The sequence below is a fragment of the Balaenoptera physalus genome (genome assembly GCF_965194825.1).
Source record: "Balaenoptera physalus genome assembly, chromosome: 9".
Taxonomy (NCBI): domain Eukaryota; kingdom Metazoa; phylum Chordata; class Mammalia; order Artiodactyla; family Balaenopteridae; genus Balaenoptera; species Balaenoptera physalus.
Window position 1 is genome coordinate 71,435,909 of NC_138888.1, and position 15,196 is coordinate 71,451,104.

Consider the following 15,196-nt stretch of genomic DNA (forward strand, 5'->3'; position numbering starts at 1 on the left):
TTAATTTAACATAAAATGAAAATGAAGATACCTTAAAACTTGTATTCTAAGATAATTTTTGTCAGCAGTGCTGCAGACTTTTACTGTCAATGTAATGTGCTCTCAGGAAGCCGTGCTGTATGAGAGGGAAAAAAAAGTGTATCATTTAAATACTACATTGATCTTATATGTATAGCAGAATAGCAATTTCAGGATTTTAAAAACCAAAACTAAATATAATATAGATCTTTTAAGATCAGTGTTGAAGAAGAAAAATAGGATTTTCTTTTTGTAGGCTGTAACTGTATCAGGTTGGTTTTCCTGAATACAGGTGTTGTTTTTGGGTTGTTGTAGGTTTAGTTAACTCAATCCACTCCATTTCCAAAATTATGCTAGGATGACATGAGTTGCTAATAATAGGCATTAACATTTTTGGGGTGCTTACTCTGTGCTGTGCACTGTACAAAAAGTGCTCAAGGTAGATTATTTAATGTAAGAGGTACAATTATTTTTATTATAAGCAAACTAAAGCACAGTGAGGTTAGGTGTTTGTTCAAATTCACTTAGTTAGTAAATGGGGGAGCTGGGATCGAAATAGGCAATGTGACCCGACTCATTCTTTAAACCTTTGCTTTGTGCTGTCCAACTTTCTAGTCACTAGCTACATGTGGCAGTTAAAATTAAATTAATATTAAAATTTCAGTTCCTTACACTAGCCATATTTCAAGTGATCAGTAGCAATGTGTGGCTAATAGCTACCATGTTAGTTCAGATAATATAGAACGTTTTCAGAATTGCAGGAAGTTCTCTTGGATAGTGCTGTTCTGTACTGCATTAGATCAGGACAGTTGTTAAGTATTTGAGACCTCCAAAATGGAGTACAAATTTTTATTAAATGCATTATTTTTGTGACATTTAAAAATTAAGTGTAATTACATACTTTTTTGAAGTTTCTGTAAGCTCTCTGATTCTGTTGTAGGAAAAAATATGTATATTATTGCAGTAACCTCATAAATAGGTGAAATTTATCAATCTCTTCTAAGTAACTTCAAATTAAAGTATGGGGTAAAATATGTTAATGATTTGATGCCACTAAATAATAAATTATTATTATTATTATTTTTGGCTGTGCCACGTGGCATGTGGGATCTTAGTTCCCTGACCAGGGATCAAACCTATGCCCGCTGCAGTGGAAGTGTGGAGTCGTAACCCCTGGACCTCCAGGGAATTCCCAAGAAATAATAAATTATTAAGACTGGAATAATTTCCAGCTTTGTATACTTAATGTTATAAATAGTGCATTCTTTTAGTAGTAGTTTGTAAAATTGTTTATTTCTCAGTGTGTATTCATTCATTTTACAGTTGGGCATGAGCCTGAACATTGGTCTGTCTATAGAAGATACCTTGAATTCTATGTACTTGAGTCAAAACTAACAGAATTTCATGGTATGTTGTCCTTTTTGTATAAAACATTATATTTCAGCATTAGCCTTCTTGAAAGCTGTTGAACCAGCTTTCTGAAATTACTTTCTAATTTTAAGTAACTGTACTAAGGAAATGTAACAGTGACACTTGTGTACACTACTAGTGATAATAGGAATATACTGTTTTTATCTCATTTCTGCTTATTTTTTAAAGTTTTTACAATGCAAATTTATTGCTTTTCAAGCAATAATGATATTAAAATTTAAAAGACAGTGGCAGAGAATTTAAACCAGGCATTTGAGTTGCTCTTTTCTATTGCCATCATCTTCTGTGGTAAACATGTTTCTATGCAACATGACAAATGTTTTGATTTAGCTCTTAGATTTCGATATGGAAAAGAAACCTTGTAGTTGTGTGTTTCTTTTAAGGGTAGATCAGTCGGAAAAGCAGAGCACTCTTTCTTTTCAGTCTTCCTCTCACCTCTCAGTCTCTCTCTTATCTGTCCATTTATTTTAGTTAATATTAGGTTTCTAGGCATGAAGCATTTCTAGTCATTTTGTATGTAAATTGCTGAGCTTGAATTGTGTATTCTGAATCTTTTGATTTTAGAAAAGTTCTGTGGAGTGTCCCCTGATCCAAATTCAGGTTGGTTCTGAATTGTAAAGGGCAGGGAAACTTCTCTACTCTGCTATAAGAACAAAACCCACAATAAGGAGATTTTAGAAAGATAAAAAATACAAGGTCCCACTCCATACTTTTTTGTCTAGATTTTGAGTTTGTACTTGTCCTTAAATGGTTGTCTCTTTGCCTTTGCCAGTCTGGTACAATGCCATCCTTGTCTTGGTCTTTCTCTCAGACTTTTCCTTTTGATTTAGAGTTGAGAAAAGATCATTTATCTCTGTAATTTAAAATCCTGGACCAATCAAAGTTGGTTGGATTCCCAACAATATTTTTCCTTTTTGGTACTGAAATGTCCAAAGTTGACCCTATCTTAGAAAACATGTCCATGGTTTTTAAATTTTGTTTTTAAGCTTATATAGCATTGGCAAAATGCTGCCATTTTCTCCCTGAGAGAGTAGGTATTTCTTCAGTAAGATTTTGTTTAATAGAATACCACCAATTTCAAAGTAATCTCATGATAAGTTTTTGAAGCTTTTTTACTAGTATAGAGAGCTAAATAAATCTGTGTCAACGAAGGGTGGTGGTATTTTGGATATCAGTAGACTCAAGTTCTTTGGTCTGGTCTTCTGAGTTTTGAAGTGCTCTAATTTTGTCAAAATTATATAAAGGATAATGCCACATCTCTACAAGGCAGCACTGGGAATCTGAAGTTGCCATAGTAAATTATAAATTAGGTTTTAAAAATAATAGCAGAACATAGTAAAAACTTTCATATTATTAATTCCAGGCACATTTCCTGATGCCCAGCTTCCTTCCAAGAGGATCATTGGCCCCAAAAATTATGAGTTCTTAAAGTCTAAGAGAGAAGAGTTTCAGGAATATCTACAGGTACAGCTCCAACCTAATTTAAAACATCCTCTGATTTGTCTCTTTTTCTCTTGTACATACACATGTGCTGTGTCTTACAATACCTGTCAATGTGGATTTCTAGAATTCCTTTATTAAAAAAATTTTTTCCCATGTGGAAATGAATTATTAAGAGTACTTTTTTTAAAAAAATTTGATAACCAGTGAAATACCATATATTTTCTCGGAGGAAAAAAGTCTTGTATTGGGCATAGTTTAAAACGTTTGATGTGGGAAGTTAGAGAGAGAAAAAGAGAGTGAGAGAGAGAGGAAGAAAAAACTTTTGATGTAAAACATTAAATGCATTCTAAGAATACTGGGTTTTTTGGGGGTTTTTTTCTTATTTTTTGTTTGATTTTGTGTTTAGCACTTTCTGAACTCTGGAATTTTTCCCTCTTGTTTTATTAATTTTTTTTTTTTTGCAATTGTACATTTTTTTTTAATTACTTGGGATCTCCTGACTCTCTACCATTCACCACTTGGAATTGAATTCCGTTTTTCTCAGTGTGTGCACATTGTGTTGTGTAAACAATGTAATTGCTATTTCCATTGTTGGTGCAGTCTGCTTAAAAGTTACCTACTTGAGACTCCTCTAAAATTAATGACCATTTTTCTTTAATCAAGTGAATAAGACCAAAAACTGGATAATCTTTTTTGTTTTATTTTTTAAAAATCTCCTGGACTTCCCTGGTGGTACACTGGTTAAGAATCTGCCTGCCAGTGCAGGGGACATGGGTTTGATCCCTCGTCTGGGAAGATCCCACATGCTGTGGAGCAACTAAGCCCACGTGCCACAACTACTGAGCCCACGTACCACAACTACTGAAACCTGCATGCCTAGAGCCCGTGCTTCGCAACAAGAGAAGCAACCACAATGAGAAGCCTGCGCTCTGCAATGAAGAGTAGCCCCTGCTCACCACAACTGGAGGAAACCTGTGCACAGCAATGAAGACCCAACGCAGCCAAAAATAAAAAAATAAAAAAAATTTAAAATCTCCTTTATTTGGACATGGAATTTTGTAGTTTTAATTGTTAATTCAGTTAAATTTGGATGCCTTTTAGCCAACAATAAGTACTTTTTAAATTAAAAATATTCAACAGTGTAAAGGGATGTTTACATTATATTTTCTGTATTTGAGCCTCAACCCAGAAAGTATTTTTTTCATAACTTTTTGGTGGTATGAAAATTGAAATATGATATAAACATTAACTATTGCAAGGATATTTGAACACAGCATATGCTAGTGTTAACCTGTGGTTTTGTTGATATCATTAAACCCATTATTTGAACCGACTAATTCTTTCTAAGAACTAGAGAACCTCATTCTAGAAGAAATATTTTTTTGGTAATATGGAGTTAAATGTTGCAGGACTGGTATTTCATTTTTAACTCTTTCATAGTTACAAAACTGAATATTAGGTAAGACTGGGTTAAATCTCGCTTTAAAACGTCAGTTTGTCTTGTAAGAAAAAATAGTGTTGCAAGCAGATCAGGCAACAGAGTCTCCAAGTTATTTCACATTTCCATGTTTAGTTCTCTGCAAAACCCTTTATACCAGCTTCCTTTAATTATCAAGATAGATGTATGATATTGTAATACTTATTTTATAGTTGAGAAACTGAGAAATATTAGCTAATGTTTAATCTTCCTTCCTGTGTATCAGATACTGTGCCTTATCTAACAACACTATAAGTAGGTAGTGTTATCTTCATTCTACACATGAGGAAACTGACTCTTAGGCAATATACGAACTTTTCTGGGGACACCTAGCTAGCAAATGGAAGAGCAGAATTCAAACCCATTCATGTCTGACTACAGAGGTCTTACCCTGTTATATGATGCTATTCTTTCTATAATGTGCTTTGTTATTATTCTGAATATAAAATAGCTTTTGAGGATTTAAAATTGTTTTCTTGGTTAAAAAAATCATTTTAATATAGTTTTCATCACTCTTCTAGATTGTTAAAACTGTTTTTCCCCCCCTTTTTTTCTGTTTTTGTTCATCAAGAAACTTCTGCAGCATCCAGAATTGAGTAATAGTCAACTTCTGGCAGATTTTCTCTCCCCCAATGGTGGGGAAACACAATTTCTTGATAAGATACTACCAGACGTAAATCTTGGTAAGTCAATTTAAATAATCATATAGAAGAGGATAAACTGAAAAGAAAAGAAGCAGTATTTTCAGATTAATTTTGAAAAATAATTTATAGAGTGAAGCCATGTATCAAAACTCTGAAGGACTTCTTATACACTGTTAATGGGAATATAAATTTGAAAACCACTTGTAACTTTAATGGACTATAATCTATAAAAATATCGAATCACTATGTTGTACACCTGCAAGTAATATAATATTGTAAATCAACTATACTTCAATTAAGAAAAAAAGGAAAACCACTTGGAAAAACAGTTTGGTATAAAACTGAATCACCCAGCAGTTCCTCTCTGAGATATACACTCTAGAGAATCTTGTATTCATATTTAAGAATGTTCTTAGCAGCATTGCTTATAGTAGCCTAAACTGGAAATAATGCAAATGTTCATCAGCAATAGAGTAGACGTAAATTATAGTAGTTTCACAAAATGAATACTTAGAGCAATGAATACCCATGGCATGCAGCTGCTTGGAACAGTGTTGATAATCTTAAAAACATGATGTTGAATGAAAGAAGCAAGAGGCAGAAGAAGGTATGCAGCATGATTCCTTTTATATAAAGTTCAGTATAGACTAAGCAATAAGATAAGCTGGAAAAGTTTGAATAAAATTGTTAAATATCATAATGGAAGAGAAGCAGTATTTCTAAATATATTTTATATTAATGTCATCTTAAGTATATATAGAACTAAATGAATAAATATTACAAGTGGGCATTTGGCTTTCATCTGTATCTCTCCAAATTAATACATATAGTTGAGCCAGAATATTTGGTGTGTGTCTTATCGAGGGAAAATGTGAGAACATTTTGTATTTGGTTATACATAATGTTTAGGAGATAGAATTGGGTAGACCTGGTTATTGACTAGGTTTGACTGAAGAAGAAATGATCAAAAAATAATAAAATTTAAAAAAAATATTTCAGATGTGGAAAACACAATATATTGGCTTCAAAATGTTTAAAAAGGCAAAATTAAAATGAATAAACATTTAATCAAGTCTCCAAAATAAAAAAAAATGATGATCCAGGTTTCTGTTTATACAACTGGATGAATGCTGTTACTTGCTGAGATACGGAATAAATTTAGAGTAGTTCTGAACTTGTTGAGTTTATAGAATCCAGTTGAGGAAGTTTTATAAGCTAGGAGAGGCCAGGAGAGAGGCACAGAATAGAGATTTGTATGTTACTTGAAATCAGATTGAGCAAAACATTTGGCTCAGGAGGAGCATGTAGAAGAGAGAAGCACAGGATGCAACACTGTAATTCAAAGAACTTGGGAAATTCTGAGGTGGGAGGAGTAATTTATGGGGGTACCAAAGGAGAAGTAGCCTGGTGAGAGGGTTGGAGGTTTGCATGTTATAAAACAATCTCTATGTTATTTTTCATTAAGATGCCTTTTGCTATTGCCATTAGAGTCTACTTTTTTCTAAACCGGACTGAAAGAAATTTAAGTTATATTAATCAACTTTGACTGATTTTTACAGTCATTTCTAAATGCTTGAGAAAATCTCATGATGTTTGATATTTTATAATAAAGGAACCTGGAGATACGATCAAGACAAAATGCTGGCAAACAGGATTAGAATATATATTCTTAATCTAAAGCTGAGAATGCAAACTATTCAAATAGCCAATTTAAATAGTGTAGCAATTTTTAGAACTTCTTTTTCCTTTTGACTAACTTTTGCATACTTTTAGATATCTTTATATATTCACCATTGCTTAAAATGTTTTGAAAACATTTCAATGGAAAATTTCAGATATACACAAAAGTAGAGAGATTTGTATAGTGAACTCCTTATCCCTTCAATAGTTATTGACACTTGACTTGTTCCAGCCCTTCACCTGCCTCTCACCCCACTGGATTACTTTAAAGTATCCCAAATGTTGTATCTATAAATAGTTAAGACTACCTAATTTATTGTAAATTTTTGTTAAGCGTGAAATGGTCAATTATAAATATTTTTTTACCATTTTGCTTTTTACTTGGCTGTTTAGTGTTTTAAATTACCTAGTAAAGTATTTATATGAGCAGTTATGAGGTATATTATGCCTTGTTAAAATTAATATTTTACTTTTAATTGCAGGGAAAATTATAAAGTCTGTTCCTGGAAAACTAATAAAAGAGGTGAATAACTGATTTATGTGCATTCTATAAAATGATAGTTATAAGCATATTTAAATAGCAATAAATTTTAATGGGTTATATGATAATGAAAATCATAATCTTGATTTTTATACCATGATCTCCACAGAAAGGTCAGCATTTGGAACCTTTCATCATGAATTTCATTAATTCTTGTGAATCTCCAAAGCCTAAACCAAGTAAACCAGAACTGACCATTCTCAGCCCTACTTCAGAAAATAATAAGAAGGTACTGTGCATTGCCTCAGAGAGCCATTAAGTTTGAAGCTGTCCTACTTGAGATGACTTTTCCATTATAGGGAGAATCCTGTGTTAATGAAATGGATGGGACTTTATATATTCCTTATGTGGAAATTAATTGTACAGTATAAGGAGTATATGTAGTTGTTTCGTTCTTTGCTTTAAACGGGGTGTTTCTTTTTTCTTTTCTCTTTTTATAAATTTATTTATTTTATTCATTTATTTTTGGCTGTGTTGGGTCATCGTTGCTGCGCGCAGGCTTTCTCTAGTTGCGACGAGCAGGGGCTACTCTTCGTTGTGGTGTGCGAGCTTCTCGCTGTGGTGGCGTCTCTTGTTGCGGAGCATGGGCTCTAGGCACATGGGCTTCAGTAGTTGCGGCTCGCAGGCTCTAGAGCGCAGGCTCAGTAGTTGTGGTGCATGGGCTTAGTTGCTCCGCGGCATGTGGGATCTTCACGGACCAGGGCTCGAACCTGTGTCCCCTGCATTGGCAGGCAGATTCTTAACCACTGCGCCACCGGGGAAGCCCAGGGTAAGTGATTCTTGAGAAACTGTATTCGTAAACTATCATTTGTGTATTTTGGGGAATTTTTAAAAGTGGTTTTCTTAAGTTGTAAATCACCAACTTCCAGTAATCAAGGAATTAATTGCTATAATATATTTATTTGTTGGTATTATGTAGTTTTAATGGCTTATAAAATATTTCATCCATTCATTAAACAAGTACTTTATTGTGTGCCTGCTATGGAGTGCTAGGCACTGGGAATATAAAGATAAATTACCTGTCTGCAAGAAGCTTAGTTCAGTGCCAGAGTAGGACCCAGTATGGGGAGCTATGTGAGCTCAAAGAACAGTTCCCCTGCCAAAAAAAAAACCCTTCATTTTGCTTATTACTCTAAAGGGTATCTTTAATTTTTTTCACTTTATAGGTTTATTGTTGGTAAACAGAAATACAGTTGATGGTTGTGTATTGATTTTTAATTCAATAATCTTGCTAGACTTATATTAATTTTAGTAACATATCTATTAATTCTTTTAGATTTATACATGCAAATGATGGCAGTTTTCTTTCATTCATGGCTAGGACCTGCTATACAAAGGGAATGATTGCAGTGTTTCACCATTAAATAATAAATGGTGTAGCTTTTTTTGTAGAAATCCCTTATGAGGTTAAGGAAATTTAAGTCCATGTTTATGGGTGTACTTAGTCTATAATTTTTCTTTCTCATTGTATCCTTGTCAGGTTTTGGTATTAAGGTTATATTAACCTTTTTCTATTTGCTGGTAGAATTATAATTGGAATTATTAGTGCTTTAAATAAGTGATAACTTGTTGATAGTCATTTAGGCCTCAAGTTTTGTTTGTGGGAAGTTTTTTTTTTTTACAACCAATTTAATTTCTTTTATGATTATAATATTCTTCAGGTTTATTATTTCATGAGTCAGATTTTGATAGGTTATATTTTTAAAAATATTCTCCATCTTATCTAAATTTGAAAAATTTTGGCCTGAAGTTGTCAATAATATCATTTTTTCTTTTTGTTTTCTCTGACATCTATAGTTATGTCCCCTTTTATTCCTGACATTTTTTGTCTTTTTCTTTCCTTTTTTCTTTTTTGATCAATCTTGCCAAAGGCTTTGTCCATTTTATCATTTGGTTTTGTTGGTCTTTTCTATCAGTTTAAAAAAATTGTTTTAGATTTATTTATTTATTTATTTATTTGGCCACACAGCGCGGCTTGCAGGATCTTAGTTCCCCGACCAGGGATCGAACCCGGGCCCTTGGCAATGAAAGCACGGAATCCTAACCACTGGACCACCAGGGAATTCCCTATCAGTTTTTTTTTTAGTTCCTTAATTTCTGCTATTTGATTATTATTAATGATAATAGACTTGTTTTTTTTTTTGGCATATTTTTGGGGTAAGTAGGGCTGAGATTTAGTTGCATTTTAACATTTTTGCTATAAGTAATTCTTCATATCTTGTTTTTGTCTCATATATTAGGCCTTTCTGAGCTTTGACTATTATTGTCCAAATAAACTTTGCTTAAAGCTTAATGTTCACCTCTAAACATCCTTTAATTAAATAGTGATTTATAATCTTTAAATCATGTTAGAATTAAAATTAGCTATTACTGATGTTTTTATACATCTTTATATAGATATGTTCATTTGCTCCTTTTGGTGTAAACAAATCAAAGGGGTTCTTTATGGATAATGAATTTTCTGTTATGTCTAAAATGAAAGTAGATTTTTATTTAATATTTTGGCCTCCCCAAAATATTGTATTTTTTAATTCAGTTTGGGTGTAAATGTGGAATTTTGGGGGCAGATCTTAACCTCTCTGATATTGTAGGGGTTTTTTAAATCTCTTTTGATTGGACAGAGTTTAAACGCCTTTGCTCTGTATCACTTTACCCTTAGTAATTATTATCAGCAGGTGTAATAAACTATATTTTTTATTATTTCAACTTTTACTTTAGCTTTTCAATGATCTGTTTAAGAATAATGCAAACCGTGCTGAGAATACAGAAAGAAAGCAAAATCAGAATTATTTTATGGAAATGATGACTTTAGAAGGAGTCTATGATTACCTGATGTACGTAGGTAAGATATCTGTGGTTACTGTTAAAACCTGTTTTTCATTCATGTATTATATTTTTTCTGTGATGCAAATTAATGCTCTTGAGTATTGCCCCATTATAATTTTTTTTTTAATTGAAGGTACTTTTTAAAATAAGAATTCAATGTATATAATTGATCTTGAACATATTAAAGTTAATAGTGTTTGCAAATAAAATATTGACCATTTGTATTTTTCACATTGGAAAATGTTCAGATTATCTGTTTACCTTAATGAAGTGTTCTGTGTGATCCTTCTCAGGACGGGTGGTTTTCCAGGTTCCTGACTGGCTTCATCATCTCTTAATGGGAACTCGAATCCTCTTTAAAAACACCCTGGAAATGTACACTGATTACTATCTTCATTGTAAACTAGAACAGTTATTTCAGGAGCACCGTTTGGTTTCACTCATAACACTTCTTAGAGGTTTGTATTTTCTCATGTGTTTGTTTCATGTTCTGAGTACTCTTAAGGATTTTAATTAGACCTAAAAGAGCGAAAAGTCTTGCTTTTCTTTGCTTTATTAGTATTTCTACCATGAGGAAATACTTTGTATATAATAGGTGAAAATTCCAGCAAATGTTTCTTTTTGTCTCTTTTTAGATGCTGTATTTTGTGAAAACACTGAACCTCGCTCTCTCCAAGATAAGCAAAAACGAGCAAAACAGACTTTTGAAGAAATGATGAATTACATTCCAGGTAATGTAATATTTAAAAGGTAGTTTAATATAGATTAGCACTCTTTTGAGGTCATGATGTATAGTAATTATTGAGGCTAATTTTTACTGTGAGTTTTTATTTTAGAAATAGTTACCAAAACCAATTAAAATTAACTCAATTGGTTAAATAAAATTTGGTTTTTATGATGTTAGCCCTAAGAACTTTAAGGTAGGGCTGTTTCTACTCACACAATCGTCGGATTCTTTCAATAACTTAGAATCAGACTGATCAAAGTGATAGGTTTGTGGGACAGCTGGAGTCCTGCTGCTCAAGCACTTCACCAGGAGAAGAGCGAAACTAGTGTGTGTGAGTGAAAGGTCAGAATTCATTCATTCATCCCAAGTTTATTGAGCACGTTCCAGGTGCCACGCACTATGCAGAGTGCAAGGGATATAAAAATCGTACTTGGGTAGCTCAGTCTGGCAGGAAGGTAGACATACAAACAAAACATACATGTGATTGTAGAGCCATGTTCAAGTTACGTAGTATCTCAAAGGAGGAGGGTGATCCCCTCTCTTATAAAGGAGGTAGGCGTGGACCGCTGAATGAAGGAGTGGTAGTAACCTCTTACTGAGATGGGAAACATGAGGAAGAAACGTCAAGAGGTCAAAGCAGAGGATATTTAGTTTAGGGCATTTTGAATGTGAAGTGCGTATACATTATTCAGGAGGAAATGTCTAGTAAGCAATTAAATATCCAGGTTTGGAAATTGGAGGAATGATGATATAGGATAAAGATGTGGGAGTCACGTGTGAGTGGGTAGTAATGCCCAGGGAGAAAATATAGAGTAAGAATTGAAGGTACCTGAGAGAATTTTCATCATTGAAAGATGAGTCTCAGAATGACCCTGCTGCTGTGTGTGAAGACAGTTAAGTTAAATCCCTGGTCTGAAGGTGAAAGTGAACCACAGCTGTTTTTGAGTGAATCTTCTCTAGGTATATAACGAAGTAATTTCTTACTTGTTTTGTATTATAGTGACCTTTAGCATTTATGGTTTTAACAGTCTTAGTTTTAGTAACAGTCTTAGTTTTAACAACATGGAAAGCCAATGAATGTAATAATTTCTTATTTTGCTCAGGCATGAATTTGAATCACATCCACTTCAAGACTTCCATTTGGGAAGAAGTAATTTAGCTACTGAGGAAGCTTAGCATGCTTTCTGTTGTCCTCTACTCATTTCTTCCTTAGTGATGAAGAATCTGAAAGGATCGTTTATTTTTGTCCATTATGCTTCATGCATATTAATTGGGAAATTCTGTGTAGTATCGGTGAATTAAAGGATTCACAAAGACGCATAAATATCAAGGGTCTACTAAACTTATTATAAATTGAATTTGGCTTTTGCCTCTCAGGGTTAGATTTACCTTATAAAAGCAACATAAAATGAGAATTTTCCATGAACAGCATTAAGAGTTTCATTATGATCGGAGTGGAAAGGACAAATATTTGAGCACCTTGTTTACTTAAGAATAATTTTCTTTTCCTGCTTGGAGGAAAACATTCAGCACAGATTTTAATAAGGACTGACTCTGTGGTAATAGGAGCGATACATGACAGCTGTGTAGTCAAACATGAATTGGAACTTTGGGACCCGAAATTAGTGTGTAAACATTTTCCCAAAAAATTGTTCTGTAAGATAGTTAATAGTAATTATGCAAAAACTACAGAAATAAAGTGGTCATATTCATTGAAGAGAGTCTATGTTCACCATAGAATTAAATTAATTATTAAAAATATTAAGATATTCAAATATTATGAAAATATAGAGAGTAAAAAGTAGAAGCCATCCTATCCCCACTGTGCAGAAGTAGCTATGAGCTCCCGTTTGGTGTTAATCCTCACAGACAGTTTTTATGTATCTCTATACGTGTATGTACAAATGTGCGTGCATAATTTTAGCATTTTATTTTGTTTGTTTTACTTGAATGGGATAATAAAATATGTATTATTTTCCAACTGTCTTTTATCACTTAATAGTATAAACAGATTTCTTTACTGGAACATTCCCCAGAGCTTGCAGTATGCATTGTGCATTGTGAATCTCCCAAAGGGAGGATTCCCGATACTGCATTTCTCAACTTGACCACAGAACCCTTTTTTCCAAGAGCTTCTTGCCAGAACACTGACTTAGGAAATGGTAATTTACAGTTTTTGCATAATACCCAGGAAAGAGAGTGGAGATTTTACCTTATGATCCAGTAAATGATGAGTCACTTTATAATATAAAATTGTTTCACATGTGGCTTTCTTGTTTAGATCTGATAGTCAAGTGTATTGGTGAAGAAGCCAAGTATGAAAGCATCAGACTTCTTTTTGACGGTTTACAGCAGCCAGTTCTCAACAAGCAGGTAAAATTCATTAAAACAGGTTGACTAGTGTTGGCTAGTTTAGCGAATGACACAGTAGGGTGTCTGGTATATTATTAACTGTGAAGTGATGCTATACTAAATGAAGGCAATGTAATTCAAACATTCGGATAGGAAAAAGTATCTTTGTTAATAACTCTTTTGCTGATTACCCTTTTTTCTTTATAACATGAACTATTTTGATTTAAAATAAATATATATTTACTATAGAAATTTGGAATATACTAAAAATTCATGAAAAAAAGTAAAAATTTAAATATCAAGAATTCCATCATTCATTCAGGTTACATAGAATAACCACAGTTAACATTTTACTGTTTATAGTCTGTTACATAGCCCGTTGAGATCTTAATACAGTTACAATTTTGTATCCTGCTTGTTTTCTTTAAAATTGTTGTTACATATAAAATGTTTAACATAAAATGAATTATGAGGAATAATAGTAAAATGAACTCGTGTATGTAAAACTCATCTTAAAAATAGAACATTATGGATACTATTGAAGCTACTACTTTTGTGCTTGTTTTATATTGTCAGTTTTATTCCCTGCCTTCCCCTTTAGCAGTAACCATAGTCCTGAATTTGTGTTTATCGTTTTTATGGGGTTTTTTTGTTTTGTTTTTTTGTCTAATGCCTTAAAAAAATTTTTTTTTGACGTTTTAGCTGACTTATGTTTTATTGGACATTGTGATACAAGAACTGTTTCCAGAGCTCAATAAGGTAACTGAAAAGCAGCAATTTTTCTTTATGTTTTTAATGGTATGTTGGCATTTATTTTAATTAGAGACATAAAAATTAAGGAAACCCTTGTGATTCTGATCATTTTAAAAATGAACACCCTTATTTTCTTCATTCAACATGCTCAAACATAGAGCGGATTTTGAGAGATAGGAGCTGAATAGCCTCTGCCTTGACTTCCTCCCTTCCCAATTACAATCAGATAGGGACACTATACCCTGTAGGGCCTTTCCAGAGGAAGGTGTGAGTTTGCCTCCTAGCAGTAGGATGGGCCAAGCTCTGCAGGCTATCATCTGCAACACTGAATGCTGTGTAACTCAGACTTAAGCATTTTTGAAGCAGTTGCGCTTATATGAACCCAAGAACACAAAATGAATTGGAATTGGAGGATGCTAATATTATTATTATATTGAATCTTGAGGATTTTGAGTTTTGAGCATTGCTTTTTACTGTTTTTATTTTTTGACTAATCTCTTTGGTCAGATGAAATAACTGTTCAAGGTTGTGATACAACAATGAAATGTCAGTTTCATAGAGGAAACCAGATTTGGACTACTTACCTATTGAATACAAGTTTTCAAGTTATGGCAGTATTAAATGTATATTAAAACAGGGTGGCAGTTATGGATAGTTTGTGTTCAGTGTACATGGGAATCAGTACCAGGAAACCTCCACCTCTCTGCTCGAGACTTTATGAGGTCTATCACTATACCTTGCCATTTTTGTTCTCTCTAAAACGTAAATATTATCTGTGGCATAGGCCAGCTAATTTCTTGTGGATACATATATACACACACACACACACACACACATATATATGTATATATATATATACACACAATATCTTAGGTTAGGATTTTAATACACTGAAACTGTTAGGCAATTTACAAATGAACTCTGGTTTGTTTTTTTCTCTTCTATTAAATAGATTTCTTTTTAATTTAGGTACAAAAGGAGGTTACCTCTGTGACATCCTGGATGTAAGCATTTGGATTTGGGATAGAATAACCAGTTGAAATGTCTGCTATGCTAGTGTGGTAGATATGTGCTGTTTTTTCTTTTACTTTTGTATATTCTTGTATATATCATGTAATTTAGTGTCTGAAATTTTGATTTTGTTTGTTTTAATAAAGACTAACACGGACTTAATAATGATGAAAAGTGATTGGGTCTCATAGCCTCCTTTATGAGTTTTTCATAGCAAACAAGGGACTTCTTACTCTTGCTGGATGATTGACAGGTTATATATAGCCCTTTTGGGTGTGAAAACTGAGTACTTA

The 15,196-nt window shown here is 33.0% G+C and overlaps 1 protein-coding gene across 10 annotated transcripts in view; it reads left to right on the forward strand.

Moving 5' to 3' along the window:
* SNX14 (sorting nexin 14) overlaps window positions 1–15,196 on the forward strand; it is a 101,906-nt gene that overhangs the window by 57,104 nt on the left and 29,606 nt on the right. For 7 of the 10 annotated variants that reach the window (XM_082473932.1, XM_082473936.1, XM_082473935.1 and 4 more), the window contains 11 exons: window positions 1,342–1,425; window positions 2,813–2,913; window positions 4,941–5,052; window positions 7,176–7,216; window positions 7,344–7,463; window positions 9,953–10,076; window positions 10,354–10,518; window positions 10,696–10,791; window positions 13,069–13,160; window positions 13,842–13,898; window positions 14,862–15,081. In XM_082473932.1, coding sequence (XP_082330058.1) covers window positions 1,342–1,425; window positions 2,813–2,913; window positions 4,941–5,052; window positions 7,176–7,216; window positions 7,344–7,463; window positions 9,953–10,076; window positions 10,354–10,518; window positions 10,696–10,791; window positions 13,069–13,160; window positions 13,842–13,898; window positions 14,862–14,900 — 1,031 coding nt within the window. In that variant the 3' untranslated portion in view covers window positions 14,901–15,081. Of the gene's footprint in view, window positions 1–1,341; window positions 1,426–2,812; window positions 2,914–4,940; window positions 5,053–7,175; window positions 7,217–7,343; window positions 7,464–9,952; window positions 10,077–10,353; window positions 10,519–10,695; window positions 10,814–13,068; window positions 13,161–13,841; window positions 13,899–14,861; window positions 15,082–15,196 lie in introns of those variants that run through there. The other 3 variants (XM_082473938.1, XM_082473939.1, XM_082473940.1) reach the window with 3 other exon arrangements.